The sequence below is a fragment of the Artemia sp. Qi Xiang Cuo genome, chromosome 14 (genome assembly GCF_049724085.1).
Source record: "Artemia sp. Qi Xiang Cuo chromosome 14, ASM4972408v1, whole genome shotgun sequence".
NCBI classification, from domain to species: Eukaryota; Metazoa; Arthropoda; class Branchiopoda; order Anostraca; family Artemiidae; genus Artemia; species Artemia sp. Qi Xiang Cuo.
In genome coordinates, this window is record NC_142807.1 from 61,408,264 (window position 1) to 61,426,943 (window position 18,680).

The 18,680-nt window shown below is 39.8% G+C and overlaps 1 protein-coding gene across 1 annotated transcript in view; it reads left to right on the top strand.

Annotated features, from left to right (window-relative positions):
* Prp38 (pre-mRNA processing factor 38) overlaps positions 1-18,680 on the top strand; it is a 51,075-nt gene that overhangs the window by 23,266 nt on the left and 9,129 nt on the right. Inside the window, 2 exon segments of the mRNA XM_089100244.1 lie at positions 9,221-9,357; positions 12,366-12,525. Of these exon segments, the coding sequence (XP_088956370.1) occupies positions 9,228-9,357; positions 12,366-12,525 (290 nt within the window). The 5' untranslated portion in view covers positions 9,221-9,227.

An 18,680-nucleotide genomic window follows, 5' to 3' on the forward strand; every position in this document is an offset into this window, starting at 1 on the left:
TTCACAAGTATGGTATTGCTTTTCCTATCTACCACCGAAAAATTAGAATAGAACTTTAAATTTCTTTATGTCTTTGTGAAATAAAGAACTGAAGTGGAAGATTTTTGTTTTCTCTGGCGAAATTAGAATTGAAGTGCGTTCTTTGGTAAAATTCAGAAGAGAACTTGAATTTTCCTTCACTTTGTTGAGAAAATTTTAAATTGAATTAGAACTTTTTATCTTCCATGAAACTATTCACAAGTATGGTATTACTTTTTCTATCTTCCAACCGAAAAATTAGAATTGTACTTTAAATTTCTTTATCTCTTTGTGAAATAAAGAACTGAAGTGGAAGATTTTTGCTTTCTCTGGAGAAATTAGAATTAAAGTGTGTTCTTTGGTAAAATTCAGAAGAGAACTTGAACTTTTCTTCACTTCGTTGTGAAAATTTAAAAATGAACTAGAACTTTTTACCTTCATAGAAAATAATCAAAATCATAGTATAACTTTTCCTATCTGCCACCGAAAAATTAGAATTGAACTTTAAATTTCTTTATGTCTTTGTTAAATAAAGAACTGAAGTGGAAGATTTTTGTTGTCTCTGTGGAAATTAGAATTGAAGCGTGTTCTTTAGTAAAGTTCAGAAGAGAACTTGAAATTTTCTTCACTTCGTTGAGAAAATTTTAAATTGAACTAGAACTTTTTATCTTCCATGAAAATATTCACAAGTATGGTATTACTTTTTCTATCTTCCACCGAAAAATTTGGAATTGAACTTTAAATTTCTTTATGTCTTTGTGAAATAAAGAACTGATGTGGAAGATTTTTATTTTCTCTGTAGAAATTAGAAATGAATTGTGTTCTTTGATAAAATTCCGACGTGAACTTGAACTTTTTTATCTTCCGTGAAAAATTGAGTCTGCTAGTAGCATCTCTATCTCTAAAAATTCTTTTTTCTTTCATCTTTGACCTTTTTAATAGATATTCTGAACGTTAACGTTCTGCCAAACCCTAAAAATAATGAACACTTAACAAAATAATGCATAAAATATTTTTAATGAAATAAAGACATGTAGAATATTAATATAAAAATACGTTAAATACATTATTAAAAATTATTAGTACACTTGCGCTTCACTTTCCGTCAATTCATCTTTATATTCATTGATGATATTGTCTGCTAATGTCCTTTTTATTCTGCCTGCGATTTTACTGTCTATTGTCACATTATTTTTACATAGATGGCAGTTTTGACACATTGACAAGATATGATTTATGATGTTGGTGCAGGAGTATGCTTGTCTTCTTCTTGTTCTCTTTAAAATGCTAATACCGGAAAGAGGATGATAGGATTTATCAACAGGTAATGTGTTACCAGAAGCCGTAGCAAGGAGTTGCCCCCGATCATCGACAATTATTTTTAAGTTTACATTCTCTTTGAGCACTAATTTCTCTGGTAATGTTACTCTTGCATATCCGCCATTTGCACGATTGAAATTCTTGGGTACTCCAAAGAAATCTAACGTCTCGCTGTCATGACAACGCATGCATACATTTCCAATAGTGCTACCATTTGCACTCATTTCATAGTTCAGGTATTTTTCATTGTCTGCATTCAATAAGACGACGATTTCTTCATGTGTATATACTTTCGTCGAATAATTCATCTTCACTTTTTTACAGATATGAGTTGTGTTTATCCTTCCACTGCGTAAGAAATACTGATTTAATGCATGCAATAAACTAGGTAGTGTCGATAACCTACCATAGAGTACCAGTGAGAAAGCCACATCGTGTCTTTGAACAAGCACAGAGTACGATTGGTAGAGCCGTAAGCATATTTCATGTCATTTTAAGATACGTAAAAAAGTTAAAAAAAAATACCATGTTAAAAAATTCAAATTATTTTAAAAGGTGGGGGAAGGGATACCGGTGGTCCTTTTGGAGCCCGGTGGACCTTTAGGGTCCCGGGGAGGGCCTTTGGGGGTCTGAGAGGGCACTCGAGGATCGACTGGTCCTTTGGGCGCCCGGGGAGGGTCTTTGGGGGTCTGGGGGCCCTGGAGGGCCAGGGGAGGGCCTTTGAGGGTCTGAGGAGGGCGTTTGAGGGTCTGAGGAGAGCGTTTGGGGTCCGGGGGACCTTTGGGGGCCGGGGGGGCCTTTGGGGCACAGGGATGGCCCTTGGGGCACAGGGAGGGCCTTTGGGGGTCTGAGGGGGCACTCGAGGATCGACTGGTCCTTTGGGAGCCCGGTGGACCTTTGGGGATTGGGTGAGGACCTTTGGGGGTCTGGGAGGCACTTTGGGAGCCCAATGGTCTTTTGGGAGCCTGATGGGCCTTCGGGGGGCCCTTTGGGAGCCCGGTTGTCTTTTGGGAGCTCGATGGGCCTTTGGGGGGCCCGGGGATGGCCTTTGAGGGTCTGGGTGGCCTTTGAGGGTCTGGGTGGGCCTTTGGGGGCTCCGGTGGCCCTTTGGGAGCTTTGGGGACCTTTGGGGACCGGGGGAGGGCCTTTGGGGGCCCGGGGAGGGTCCTTGGGGGTCTGGGGGGCCCTTGTGGGCCCGGGGAGGGCCTTTGAGGGTCTGAGGAGGGCGTTTGAGGGTCTGAGGAGAGCGTTTGGGGTCCGAGGGACCTTTGGGGACCGAGGGAGGGCCTTTGGGGCACAGGGAGGGCCTTTGGGGCACAGGGAGGGCCTTTGGGGCACAGGGAGGGCCTTTGGGGCACAGGGAGGGCCTTTGGGGGTCTGAGGGGGCACTCGAGGATCGACTGGTCCTTTTGGAGCCCGGTGGACCTTTGGGGATCGGGTGAGGACCTTTTGGGGTCTGGGAGGCACTTTGGGAGCCCAATGGTCTTTTGGGAGCCTGATGGGCCTTCGGGGGTTCGGGGGGTCCTTTGGGAGCCCGGTTGTCTTTTGGGAGCTCGATGGGCATTTGGGGGGCCCGGGGATGGCCTTTGGGGGTCTGGGTGGGCCTTTGGGGGCTCCGGTGGCCCTTTGGGAGCTTGGGGGACCGGGGGAGGGCCTTTGGGGGCCCGGGGAGGGCCTTTGGGGGTCTGGGGGCCCTTGAGGGCCAGGGGAGGGCCTTTGAGGGTCTGCGGAGGGCGTTTGAGAGTCTGAGGAGAGCGTTTGGGGGCCAGGGGACCTTTGGGTGTCTGGGGGGCCCTTGAGGACCAGGGGAGGGCCTTTGTGGGTCTGAGGAGGGCGTTTGAGGGTCTGAGGAGAGCGTTTGGGGTCCGGGGGACCTTTTGGGGCCGGGGGAGGGCCTTTGGGGCACAGGGAGGGCCGTTGGGGCACAGGGAGGGCCTTTGGGGGTCTGAGCGGGCACTCGTGGATCGAGTGGTCCTTGGGGAGCCCGGGGAGGGCGTTGGGGGGTCTGGGGGGCCCTTGTGGGCCAGGGGAGGGCTTTTGAGGGTCTGAGGAGGGCGTTTGAGGGTCTGAGGAGAGCGTTTGGGGTCGGGGGGACCTTGGGGGGCCGGGGGAGGGCCTTGGGGGCACAGGGATGGCCTTTGGGGCACAGGGAGGGCCTTTGGGGGTCTGAGGGGGCACTCGAGGATCGACTGGTCCTTTGGGAGCCCGGTGGACCTTTGGGGATCGGGTGAGGACCTTTGGGGGTCTGGGAGGCACTTTGGGAGCCCAATGGTCTTTTGGGAGCCTGATGGGCCTTCGGGGGGCCCTTTGGGAGCCCGGTTGTCTTTTGGGAGCTCGATGGGCCTTTGGGGGGCCCGGGGATGGCCTTTGGGGGTCTTGGTGGGCCTTTGGGGGCTCGGGTGGCCCTTTGGGAGCTTTGGGGACCTTGGGGGACGGGGGGAGGGCCTTGGGGCGCCGGGGTCGGGCCTTGGGGGGGCGGGGGGGCCCTTGCGGGCCTGGGGAGGGCCTTTGAGGGTCTGAGGAGGGCGTTTGAGGGTCTGAGGAGAGCGTTTGGGGTCCGAGGGACCTTTGGGGGCCGGGGGAGGGCCTTTTGGGCACAGGGAGGGCCTTTGGGGCCCAGGGAGGGCCTTTGGGGCACCGGGAGGGCCTTTGGGGGTCTGAGGGGGCACTCGAGGATCGACTGGTCCTTTGGGAGCCCGGTGGACCTTTGGGGATCGGGTGAGGACCTTTGGAGGTCTGGGAGGCACTTTGGGAGCCCAATGGTCTTTTGGGAGCCTGATGGGCCTTCGGGGGTTCGGGGGGTCCTTTGGGAGCCCGGTTGTCTTTTGGGAGCTCGATGGGCATTTGGGGGGCCCGGGGATGGCCTTTGGGGGTCTGGGTGGGCCTTTGGGGGCTCCGGTGGCCCTTTGGGAGCTTGGGGGACCTTTGGGGACCGGGGGAGGGCCTTTGGGGGCCCGGGGAGGTCCTTTGGGGGTCTGGGGGCCCTTGAGGGCCAGGGGAGGGCCTTTGAGGGTCTGAGGAGGGCGTTTGAGGGTCTGAGGAGAGCGTTTGGGGTCCGGGGGACCTTTGGGGGTCTGGGGGGCCCTTGAGGACCAGGGGAGGGCCTTTGAGGGTCTGTGGGGCCCTTGAGGACCAGGGGAGGGCCTTTGAGGGTCTGAGGAGTGCGTTTGGGGGGCTGGGGCCCTTTGGGAGCTTGGGGGACCTTTGGGGACCGGGGGAGGGCCTTTGGGGGCCCGGGGAGGGCCTTTGGGGGCTCCGGTGGCCCTTTGGGAGCTTGGGGGCCGTTGAGGACCGGGGATGGCCTTTGGGGGCCTGGGTGGGCCTTTGGGGGCGCCGGTGGCTCTTTGGGAGCCCGGGGGACCTTTGAGGACCGGGGGCGGGCGTTTGGGGTCCGGGGTGCCCTTTGGGGTCCGGGGGCCCTTTGTGGACCTGAGGTGGGCCTTTGCGGGTCGGATGAAGGCGTTTGGGGGCGCATGTGGCCGTTGGGGGGCTGGGGGGGCCTTGGAGTTCCGGGGGCTTCCTTCGGGGTTGGGGTAGGAGGATCTGAACCCTTTGAGGTTGGGTTAGAGGACCTCAAAACACTGTTCAAATGAAACTTGTGTATTATAACGACCATAGAGTTTCACCATTAAATTCTCTTCTAAAATCTCTTCAAAAATCTTCTTTTAAAATGTCTCTATCTGTTTCGCCGAAATAGTTCCATAACCTGTCTAAAACAGTTTCGCCCAAATAATCCCTAAACGTAAATTCATCGTGTTCCCTTTGTTTTTGGTATCTCTGCGCTAATGCATTTCAAATTAATAAGAAACCTTTTCGCGCGCTAAAACAATTCATCGCTAAGATGTTTCATGGAGAACTGTTTCCATGGCCTTTGGTTATTAATTTCTTTTGGAGTTCGACCAAAAGAGTTGTTCCCGAGGCAAAGACATTATTGACTTGGATCTATTCCTGGAGAATTGTTTCTAGGCGAAAATTTTTAAAGTCTGACAGATGATGTCATTGATTGATTGATCTGTCAAGAAAGGGGAAATTAATTTGTTGTTTCTAAGGGGAATTATTGATTCACGATAGGTGAATTGAGGTCGACAGCACATGTGTTCCAAATTCCCAATCGATTACGCAATCAAGTTCTCGGAAACTGTCAGCATTAGACTAAATTGTAGATGGCAGCAGGGGTGGGCAATGGGAGTATAAGATAGCTTTCTACTTATAACAATTAGAAATTCTAATCTAAAGTAGGTTAAGGTTCAATTTTTTTCATTCTAATTGACCATTTTATCTAATGTCTTATGTTGAAATTAAAAGGGCTTAAAAATACTTAATATTCCGTTGGTTCTTCTTGATCTTGATGTCGGTTTTGACTATTCTACAGATTTTATGCAAAAAACTGCAAGCTCTAATTTAAATTCTTGTTTTGAAAGTAAGATGAAATTTTAATATTTTGATATCCATCAGATTGCTTATAGTGACCATTCAAAGATAATATAGTGTTACTTGGACTGATGAAGAATTAATTTAGAAGTTAATCTGTGGTCTATTTGACAGCTGTGTCAATACAGTGTCAAATGGAAAGTATAAAAACTTCTTTTTTTAGTTGCCTTGTATGCAAAGAGTAAATGAATAAAATCTGTTCGTATTTTTTATTTCTAGTTTATGTTTTGGGACACTTGTGTTTCAAAATCTAGCAGGGGAATCTAATAGGACAAACGTCCTCTCCTCCCCCCCTTCCCTGATTGATTGCGCTGCTTTTGGGAATGGAACTGATCTTTTGAATCACGTCTAGAGATTTCGATTGTCTGAGGACCATTTGTGCACAATAATTCCCTCTTTGTGTCAACACTGTTATAGTAATAGAGTTGGTCTAAAAACGATTCAGTTCCTCATTCTACTCTTTCCAAATATGATCTTCCATACCAGGGGTGTAAAACAAGTATTGTCGAGGTCCCTCGTTTTGTTTTAACATGTCTCCTTCTGGAAAGTCGGTTTGCTTAACCTTTACCATTAATGTTCTTGGTAGATTTTAGATGAATCGCCTACTATAGGCTATAGAGTAAGAATTTCATTGTATGTTTTTTTTATTTTTTTTGTATAGTCAAGAGCTAAACGAGACCATTGGGAGGGGGGGATAGTTAAAAATGTGAACAAAACCATGTAAAATAAGTATTGTTGTGGCCTCTCTTTCTGTTCCAATATGTCTCCTTCTGGAGAGTCACTTTGCTTAACCTTTACCATTAATGTTCTTGGTAGATTTTAGATGAATAGCCTACTATAGGTTATAGAGTAAGAATTTCATTGTATGTTTTTTTTTGTTTTTTTTTGTATAGTCAAGAGCTAAACGAGACCATTGGGAGGGGGGGGGGGATCGTTAAAAATGTGAACAAAACCATGAGATTAGTAACCCCTTATCAGGGGCGTAAAATAAGTATTGTTGTGGCCTCTCTTTCTGTTCCAATATGTCTCCTTCTGGAGAGTCACTTTGCTTAACCCTTCCCATTAATGTTCTTGGTATATTTTAGATGAATAGCCTACTATAGGCTATAGAGTAAGAATTTCATTGTATGTTTTTTTTATATTTTTTTTTTTGTATAGTCAAGAGCTAAACGAGACCATTGGGAGGGGGGGGTCGTTAAAAATGTGAACAAAACCATGAGATTAGTAACCCCTTATCAGGGGTGTAAAATAAGTATTGTTGTGGCCTCTCTTTCTGTTCCAATATGTCTCCTTCTGGAGAGTCACTTTGCTTAACCTTTACCATTAATGTTCTTGGTAGATTTTAGATGAATAGCCTACTATAGGCTATAGAGTAAGAATTTCATTGTATGTTTTTTTTATTTTTTTTGTATAGTCAACAGCTAACCGCGCCCCGGGGGCGGGGGGGGGCTCGGTAAAAATGTGAACAAAACCATGAGATTAGTAACCCCTTATCAGGGGTGTAAAATAAGTATTGTTGTGGCCTCTCTTTCTGTTCCAATATGTCTCCTTCTGGAGAGTCACTTTGCTTAACCCTTACCATTAATGTTCTTGGTAGATTTTAGATGAATAGCCTACTATAGGCTATAGAGTAAGAATTTCATTGTATGTTTTTTTTTTTTTTGTATAGTCAAGAGCTAAACGAGACCATTGGGAGGGGGGGGGGGGTCGTTAAAAATTTGAACAAAACCATGAGATTAGTAACCCCATATCAGGGGTGTAAAATAAGTATTGTTGTGGCCTCTCTTTCTGTTCCAATATGTCTCCTTCTGGAGAGTCACTTTGCTTAACCTTTACCATTAATGTTCTTGGTAGATTTTAGATGAATAGCCTACTATAGGCTATAGAGTAAGAATTTCATTGTATGTTTTTTTATTTTTTTGTATAGTCAAGAGCTAAACGAGACCATTGGGAGGGGGGGGGGATCGTTAAAAATGTGAACAAAACCATGAGATTAGTAACACCATATCAGGGGTGTAAAATAATTATTGTTGTGGCCTCTCTTTCTGTTCCAATATGTCTCCTTCTGGAGAGTCACTTTGCTTAACCTTTACCATTAATTTTCTTGGTAGATTTTAAATGAATAGCCTACCATAGGTTATAGAGTAAGAATTTCTTTGTTTTTTTTTGTATAGTCAAGAGCTAAACGAAACCCCTAGGGGTATTAATGATTTCAATGAATAATCAAGTCAAAGTTAAAGCGAGCATTAATCACCACAAAGAAGAGTGAACTCAAATGGCTCGGAAACAAAGAGAAGAATGAACTCAAAGTATAGTCATGGAAAAAATAATTGTAAATTTGGAAAGTTTGGTGTCAGGGTAATTTGATTAATGTACATATCCTGCGTGTTATGAAGTAAGAATTTCTTTGTATTTTTTTTTGTATAGCCAAGAGCTAAACGAGGCCACTTGGGGGGGGGGGTCGTCAAAAATGTGATCTAAACCATAAAATCAACAATCTAAAAAAAAAAAAAAAATTCTAATATGTCTCCTTCTGGAGAGCTGCTATGCTTAACCTTAACTATTTAGCGTTTTTGGTAGCTATTAAATTTAAAAAAAAAAAAACAACTGAAAGTAAGGAGCCACATTAAAACAACTCCTCATTATCACGCTTTTAACGCCAAAATATTTTAGGGCTTCTAAACAGCTTCTGATTCTAATTAAACTGCCCTTGTGTTTCGGGAGTTGTTCTTAAAGAATTATAACCAAAGGTCAAACTCTAGCGTAAAGAGCGGTGTATTGAGGAGACAGCCTCCCTCATATATAAAATACTGTTGTTTCTTAATTTCAGTTGAACAAACTTATTTTTTATATATTTAATCTCTTGAACAAGGTAAAATAGTGTCCACTAATTCGATCTCAGGAGGTGCCAATTCAGAAAAAAACTTGTTTTTTATATTTAATCTCTTGAACAAGGTAAAATAATGTCCATTAATTCGATCTCAGGAGGTGCCAATTCATAAAAAAACTTGTTTTTTTATATTTAATTTCTTGAACAAGGTAAAATAATGTCCACTAATTCGATCTCAGGAGGTCAGAAAAAACTTGTTTCTTTTATGTTTAATCTTTTGAACAAGGTAAAATAATATCCACTAATTCAATCTCAGGAGGTGCCAATTCAGAAAAAAATCTGTTTTTTTACATTTAATTTTTGAACAAGGTAAAATAATGTCCACTAATTCTATCTCAGGAGGCGCCAATTCAGAAGCATTAGTTCATTACAAAAATAGGCATAATGGTTTCAAATCTTCAACATAAAATTCAAGTTGACTTTTAAGGCCTTTCTAGTCTCCCTCTCACCTCTTGTGGGTAGTACTACTACCCTATATGTGTACATCTCTAACAGCAGGTTATTAGATTATTGTGCAAGAAAGGTGCTCATAATATGCTAGAAATATATGTCCTTTTTTAGGTAAGAAATGGCAAACAGGACAGTAAAAGATGCAGTGTCTGTCAAAGGAACAAATCCCCAATATTTAGTGGAAAAGATAATTAGATCTCGTATATATGACTCAAAATATTGGAAAGAAGAGTGCTTTGCCCTAACAGGTAATTTATTGCTCAGATTTTTATATCATGAATATGCACAAGATAGGGGAGGAATAGTGTCTCTTCCTACATTTGTCGAAAGAAGTGTCTCATCTCCTGGGATTAATCTAAAGCCCTCACCCCACCCCCTGAAACGTGGTAAAAGGGCATTTTTAACTGTGTTTCTGCCCTCTGTTGTAATATAAATCCAGGTAATTTATGGTTCAGATTGGTATATCATGGTTATGCAGAAAATAGGGGAGAATAGTGCCTCCTCCCACATCTGTTTAAAAGCCCCTCCTCTCCTGGGATTATTATAAAGCCTCCTCCTTACACCTCTTAAAAAACGCGCTACAAGCGCACTTTTAAGCATGTTTCTGCCCTTTGTTATTGGATGAATCCCATTGCCCCTTCTAAAAATTTGGCATGTTTATAAATGCAAGTTAGGTAGATCTAGTGCTGTTATTTTGGGAATCATGTCATGTTTAAGTCATAGCACAACATCTGTGGATGTATTCTGACTGCTTTAGAGGCATCCTGACTACTGTGGAGGCATCTCGACTGACTAAGAGGGGGTAAAGTCAGCTTTCAATGCATAATTACAGTTTGAAGTTAACCAAAAGTCGTGGAAGGGACTGGCTCTGGACAGTTGCATGGTCATTATAGACGGATAAAAGAAACTTCATGGAGATGATTACATCCATAGTGTCAACAGGTATCGCCTTCCCCTGGAAAATTCCCCCACACGCAAAATCGAGCAGCTTGAGAAATTACGAAGTAGTTACCTCAGAATGTCGATCAGGTGTCCTCAGGGGTAATAAAAGGACAGGATGTCCATTAATGAACATCTGAAATTTTCTGGGGGAAAATGGAGTGGAACCATCAGGGGGGGGGGGGGAGCCTGGACCTGGGGATAACTCCGTTTTTATGGAGAGAAGTCTGAGAACACATTAGCAGAGACAAGAACAGGAACCATGGGTTTTTGATGCATGCAATCAAATGCAAAATGAATAGTATTTTTAAGTTCATATTGTTCCAAATCCTTTTTCTTTGGGGGGGGGGGTCAGCTAAAATATGTGACACTTAAAATTCACGGACAAAGGTAATTTGGCTCCACGGATCTGAGCTACTAATGGACTTATCAATCAGCCCTATAACTAATTTGATTCTTTGTGCTGATTTCATTTTGTTTCACAACATAAAAGTTTTTCTATTTAAAAACCCAGCTTTAAGAAAAATTAAAACAAGTTGCGGCAAATTGAAAGAAATTTGAACTTGTTCAAATGCATTGAATTAAAAATGGGGTCTTATTATGACAAATTGTATTGAATATGATTGGTTGAAAGTTGCCATACAGTACATCAGACAGCTGTTTTGAACTTTTATGAGTACTTGGACCCAGCTTAGGATCTTAACAGCTTTGTGCAGTTATTAGTTTTAATTCATCAATAAATTTTAATTTGTCAGCGTTCGGACTGTTTTAAATTATTTTTTTTCTTATAAGTTACCCTGTTTTAACTGCTTCTTTGGTCTTATTTCATTACTGCAACATTTCATTGGAAAATTCATTGGAAAAAATTAGTTTACCTTTTTGTGGATAAAATTAAGCAAGCCATTAAATAAAATTGTGTTTAATGTTCAATGACATGGACCAAATAGAAGATATTTCATTATGAACTCCTACTAAATTTTATTTTAAAATAGCTTGCTAATTTGCATAATTCTTTCAAATTTGGACTCTTTATATTCTTGTTTTACAACATCAAGTGCTTGAATTCAAATCTTTGAAGATTTGATTTATTCAGATTTGAAAAAATAGTTTTCTACCAGGGGAATCTCCACTATGATTGGGCAACAGATTCTGAGCCCTTAAAATACTCGGGACAATGACAATAAAACTTGATTGTCGAATTTAGTAAGTGGGAACTTACACACCGATATATGTCTGTAAAAAAAATAAAAAAAATGTGAAATTTAAATCTGGAATTTAATTAATAAAAATCTGGAATTTGGACGAAACAGTAGATAATTCATTATAAACTCCTATTAAATTTTATTTTGAAATACCTTGCTAATTTGCATAATTCCTTCAAATTTTGGACTCTGTATTTTTTTTACAACGTCAACTTCTTGAATTCAAATTTTTGGGGGACACAGTTTTTCTTCTTCTTCCTGTTTGTTTTGTGGTTTCGGTGTTCTGTAAAATTTTTCTTTCTTTTATTCAAGGAGTCAAATTATGTAAGAAATAGCCTATTCTTGATTTAAACACAAATGATGGGGCTTTAATTTTATCTTTTCATTGATGGTATATTCTTACAGGGAAGGATGTTATGCCATCTTCAACCTAATTATAGAGGGAAATATTGTCTTTTAGTTCTGTAAAGGACTATCGAATTTTCTCTTAGAACGGATAACAGAAAAACGCTAAGTTTATTTAAATTGAATAATAGTTTTGCACCAGGGGAATCCTCTCTATGATTGGGCAACAGATTCTAAGACCTTCAAATACTAAGGACAATAACAATAAAATATGATTGTTGAATTTGTTTCTTAACAACCATATTTATCTGGAAAAAAAATGAAAAATCTGGAATTCTAATTTAAAATGAAAGTTTCTAATTTCTAATGAAAATTCTCAGTAGTAGGTAGGGCCAAATACAAAAAGATGAAACGTGGGTGAAAAATCAGCAAAAAATGAGCTAAAAACTTTTGGGACCAAATAGCTTAAGAATGTGTAGTTGTCTATGGGAATCAACAGATTGTCAGTTGAGACAAAATATTATTTCAATTTTAGTAGTTTTGTTTTGCTTATTTGTTTTCACACCTCAACGTGGCAACACTGACGGAAATGTGGTACTGCCCTAAAAACTTCATCATTTTTGAAACAACCAAAGGGTTGTTAAATCTTAGAAAAATAAAATTTCAGGTATAAATAGACAAAACGTAAGTCAAGTCTCTGGGACCAACTAAATGTTTTTATTTTAATGTCCTTGGTACATAAATGCTGAATATTAATTTTTTTTTCCTAGCTGAACTCCTTGTTGACAAAGCAATGGAACTAAAAGCTGTTGGTGGTGCTTTTGGTGGCAATATAAAACCTGCACCATTCCTCTGCCTTGTCCTGAAGATGCTTCAAATTCAACCTGAAAAAGATATTGTTGTAGAATTTATTAAGAATGAAGATTTCAAGTAAGTCTCTTCACTATATAGGTTTATATTATATATATTTAAATTATAGATTTATAATTTACATATAGTATATATGTATCTGTATATTAAAGAACTGAACGGTGTGTTATACAGGACTACATTCATATGATTACCTTCAAACGTCGAAGGTCTTAAAGACGCTGGTAAAAAAAAAATTCTTAAGGCATGTGATCCTTACCCCCGGTTAAGTCATGCCACGGATATTGCAATTTGTTTTTGGAATCTCTATTCTACTCCCCAATATTATTTAAGGCTGAAACTTGGTATTATAATATGTGTTTATTACAGTGTTTTTGTATTCATACTCATCCTAATATTTCTGATAACCTTGTTTTCCAAAGAGGAAATTGAGAAGTAGGCGTTTGTATGAAACTATAAGAGAAAACATGGTAAACAACAAGGGATGCTAAACGTTCATTTCACTTAAAATAATTACGTAACTGTGAGCAAAGCAACAGAGACATGCCCTTAGTTTTGTTTTTCGGGTCGGCAGCCTGGTAAAAAAAAAAAAAATGTTCGGTGATTTAAATAAGAATTATACAGAATTATTATGGTAAAATTTAGTATGTCAGCTTTCCCTCTTAACCCTAGAACACTGTCGCATCCTAAAAATTGCATTAACGCTGTTGCTTCGTGAATGTTACGACACTGCCCTTGAATGTCTGAAAAAATCAAGGAACAGAGTTACCAAATAGTTTTTTTTTTAACAGTGCATCGACTACATATGAAAGAATACAAAAATGGGAGAATTAGTCAAAATCCATAACTTGCTGCCACAAGGGATGCACATCTACGTTCGGTATTGTGGACTGATGGTCCCGCCACACTTGGTACTGAAGGCGGTCGTTATCCGACAGAGTTTTGAGGGATCCTAAAGAGTTTTGTTCTCGGAGTGAGCGGCTCAAATTTTTACCTAAGAGCCTTTTCTGTACGTGAGGTTGCACTACCTATTGGTAAAGGTCCTTCATGTAGCTTTCCTTGTAGAAGGTTTCCATCTAGTCTTTCTGCTGTTGAAGCTGTATACCACACAAGAGTTAATGGGAGTGATGTTTAGGAACCCATAAAATACACATAAGGGCTACCTTTTAGTTTTCCTCGAACAGGACATGCCACTACGCATTTGGTCAAAGGTAACAACCCAACCTTTAGTCGAGTTGTGGTGTTCGAAGACATCTGGTTTTTGACTTGGGTAGGCTAAAGAAAGTCTTTCGTGCATTGTAGACAATAGAAAGACCATTTTGTTTCGTTTTGGGACGCATAAAACCATGGTAAGCTCCTGGTCAAATCTAAACATAGAACGCCCTTCAGAACGCCTTTCTTACATAATCTTCATCGGAGTCTGCTTTTATCCGAATCCTCCAGATTTTCCCCAATTAGATCTTCGTCAGAGTCACTAAGAGATGAGATGTTATCCTTTTCGTCCATTGTATAGAGTAATTCTTGGATTTGTTTTCCTTTAAGCCTTCTATAAGCCATCTAAAAAGAAAACAAAAGGAAAAAGAGACGAAAGGGTGTAGTGTCTTTAACGTTCAGGCTCCTGAGGACACATGCACGTTCCTACCTAAGTAGATGTTGAAATTAGAATTTTAACAATTTTTGTCAGAAGAAAACTGACACAATTCCAAGAAAAAACTAAATATAAAAATCTTAGGTACTGGTGCGTTATATGGTCAGGTACAAGAAAACCAGACGGGTTAACTGCTAGAGACTGCTATATAGAAATTTAATGCAAAGCGTGGTTTTCATTGCGTTTACGATATCTAAACTTGTTTTTTGGGGTTTAGGGGGGGGGCAAGGTACCTAGGTTAAGTTAGGTTACGTATTTAATATATGCTATGCTTTACCTCCCTTCCCCCCTAATGTGCAAATATATAGCCCAAATTTGTTTATAAACTATTATATATTCATCCTATTTTATTTCATTAGCATTAACCAAACTTGACTTTTTAGAAGTGTCCATATACGGCACCAGTACCAAATTTTGATTTTCACAAAAAATGCACTATTACTGTCGCTTTATAAAATTTACTACTTGTCCTTGATATTTTAGAAACGAGCAGGTATTTGTTCAAGTTTGAACTTGCCTGATAACTCCCGTCTCAAAAAAGGGATTTACCTGAAGGCATGTCTTATTATGCCTTTTACATGCCTTTTATTATGCCTATTACTACCTTTTACAAAGGAATCACAAAAAAAAACAGCTTTACGGTTGTAAAATTTACGAAGAGACAGTGTTCCGGGGTTAATTTAATATCCCTTTAAATCCTGAAGCAAATTCACCTGGAATAGTCTTATCAGTTTATTCAAAGTTTCATCTTTTATTCCTAGTGTTGACTGTATAGATTGCACTATCTGTGGGACTGGAATGCGTACATTAGCCATGCTATAACATCCGAAATCCAATTTTCTTTAATTTCCTGTGTTATTAGTAATAATATAAATTTATTGTCCATCATAAATGTAAGATACAGCACTGATGGAGTAAATAAAGAAAGAAAAGGAAAAGAAACAAATAAAGTCTGACAAATACAAACAAAACCGAAACAAAGAAGAACTGAGGAGAAAATAAATACAAATGAGGGCAGTCATAAATAAAAAAAAACGCATGATCAACGAAGGACAATTTCAGAGGTGTTTTTACCAATAATCTGCCTCCATTATCTCTTATTTCTTTTCTGTAGCGCGGGCGCTGGACTAGCAACTCCGTACCGTGAGGATAGGGAGCTGTTGTTAGTCCAGAGAGGCAGCCGTAGCAAATATTTCGCATACTTGTAGAAACACTTCCATATATCCTTAATATCTGAAGCAGTAAGAAGAGACCAAAATGGTGCAAGGGCGAGCAGATGCGGAACAACAAATGCATTATAAACGCTCGCTACGATACGGTTGTTAAATTTAAACTTTAATGCAACTAGTAAACCATACGCATTCCTAGATTTTCTGGCAAAAAAATCTTTCAGAAGTTGACGCAGGGCGCGAAGATTTGACCCAATCGGTACACCAAGACACGTCAGTGTATCTTGTGCCTTAATAACATGTTTACCTAACTGAATATTTGTCGGGCAATCTGAGCAGTGATTCAACACCAGGAACTCAGTCTTACTTTCATTAAACCGAATACCAATATGTTCATACTCCCTTTCGAGAATTCGAAAATTTTCCTCTATTCCAAAGGCTGTTTTACTAATATCAAGGATGTCATCTGCATAGTTAGCTGGCGAAAAATCAATACCTTTAAATATACAAGAGGTCAGAAAATTCTGTTTTGGCACAATGACATTATCAAACATTTCGTGGTAACGAACTGTAAGTAAGGAGCGACCCGGCTCAATAGTAACCGAAACTCTAAAATCAGAATTTTTATACCAATAGATACATAAAAAGATCAGATTTTTATGCTCATTTCAAATATATAAGTTTCATCAAGTTTAGTCTTACCCATCAAAATTTACACGCCTGAGAAAATTTTCCTTATTTTCGAAAAAGGGGGAAACACCCTTAAAAGTCATAGAACTTTAATGAAAATCACACCGCCAGATTCAGCGTATCAGAGAACCCTACTATAGAAGTTTCAAGCTCCTATCTGCATGTGGAATTTTGCATTTTTTGCTAGAGGAAAGATCACGGATGTGTTTTTTTTTCCAGGGGGGATCGTATCGACCCAATGGTCCTAGAATGTCGCGGGAGGTTTCATTCGAACGGAAATTAAGAGTTCTAGTGACTTTTTTAAGGGATAAAAAAATGGAGAGTATCTAGGTCCCCACGGTCATTTGTTTCACAAAGTCACCCGATCAAAATTTTGAGATAGCCATTTTGTTCAGCATGGTCAAAAAATACAATAACTACGTCTTTGAGGGTGACTCAATCCCCCACAGTCCCCGGGGGAAGGCCTGCAAGTTATGAACCTTGCCCAATGTTTACATATAATATTGGTTAGTATATTGGAAGTATACAGAAGTTTTCAGGGGGGACTTTGTCTGGTAGTTGGGGATGGGGGGTCGGGGGTTACGTAGGAGGATCTTTCCAGGGGGGAAGGGACATTGCTATGAAGTTGGCGCCGGATTTCCCAGCATTATTAAAAAAAAAAAACATGAGAAATTAAATAAAAAAAATAAAAAATTTTCAACAGAAAGTAAGGAGCAACATCAAAACTTAAAACGAACAGAAATTATTACGTATATGATTGGGTTCGGCCCCTAGTCATTACCTCGCTCTTTACGCTAATGTTTCTTTTCTACTTTCACCATAGCTATTTATTCTAATTAACAGCCTTTGTGATTTAAGGGGTCATTCTTAAAGAATTGGAACAAAATTTGAACTTTAGCGTAAAGAGCAAGTTATTGACTAGGGGCCGAATCCCCTAACGTACGTAATAAAAATATACGAATATAGAGGTTCGTTACGTAAGTTAATTCGTAAGTTACGTATATTTATTACTAATAAAAACGTTCATAAATAAAATTGAATAGCTTTCGAATTAATATGCAAATTTCGTTTTAATCATTCATGTACGGTGAGTCTAAATCAAAACCAGCATTAATTCAAAACGTTCAGAAATTAAATAAAAAAAAAATTTTTTTTTAACTGAAAATAAGGAGCGTATTAAAACTTAAAACGAACAGAAATTATTCCGTATATGGAAGGGACTGTCCCCTCCTCAACGCCTCGCTCTTTACGCTAAAGTTTGACTTTGTCTCACAACTTAATTTTTTTAAACAATTAAAAACTTTAGCATAAAGAGCGAGGCGTTGAGGAGGGGACAGCCCCTTTCATATACTGAATAATTTCTGTTCGTTTTAAGTTTGAATGTCGCTCCTTATTTTCAGTTAAAAAAGAACTGTTTTTTTTTTTTTTTTATTTATTAATTAGGGGCTATGTCATTGCTCTGTTATCTGTTATGTTTAAAAAACATTATCTTTCCCTAGAAAATCGAAGTCAATGCACCAGCTAACAGCACCTACTAGCATTGTTTCGATTAAAATAATGGTTATTTGAATCGTAGCTTACTAAATTCAAGAAGCATATACTGTCGTAACGTTTACACATTGGAAATTTGGAAATTCGGAATTTCAGTTTATGCAGTATCGCCGTCTATTCTTAAAATGCTTTAAAAATGATGTCGTTAGGGAATCACGTACCAGGAGTACTGTAAAGAGGATGATGGTGAGAAAATGATTTATTCCCATACTAAGTAGGTTACTTCACTCTTGAACTTGGTTTTTGAGTCCTCTAGTGCACTTACGACTTTTTTCTTGTTCTATTTCATATTTTGTGCTTTTGGCATAATTACTCTTTGGGAGCTGATCAAGTCACTGATAAATTTGATCGCGTTTCCGTATCTCATGCCGTAAAATTTTTTTAAACTATATTTCTCCGTTATTTTAAATTTCTTGATGCTTTGTATTTCTCCTTTATATTTCTTGGCTAACAGGTAAACAGCATTATTCCTCTCAGTTACAAAAGAATTTAAGATCTGTTTATATCGAATATTTTTTAAAATGATTTAAAATATGGAAAACAATGGAAGGAAACATGATAATCTGATTAATAGGAAAATGGTGCATATTATAAAGTTGGAATATTGTTGTTGTTGTGTTTTCTTTTATTTTCATATAATAAATTTCGTGGTACTTTTACGACTTACCCCCTACCGCTCAAGTTGTTCATGCATTGACACACTGTAAACCGGTTTCTGTTGCTACTTTTTTTCAACTTAGCGTGAGAAAAGACAAAGAGAAGTGACCGAACATGTGAGAAATATATGATTTGGGCTATATATTTGCACACTAGGGGGGGGGGGGTTTAAGTGTAAAGTACTTAGACAGTATGAATTCAGAAAACAACTCTTACTTCATAATATCAGAATAATTGTGGCTAACCCATTTTTGCATGCAAACCCACTGTACTTTACCCCCCCCCCCTAATGTGAAAATATATAGCGCAAATTTGTTTCTAAAGTGTTATATTTTTATCATACTTGGGTATATTTTATTAGGATTAAACTAACTTGGCTTCTTGTGCGGTAGGGGGTATATCATACAAGTACCAATTTCGTATAATATCCTAGTTCAATGTTTGGTGCAATCAGTGCCTGGTGCATGTTGCAATGTTTCGTACAATCAGACTGGGGGGCG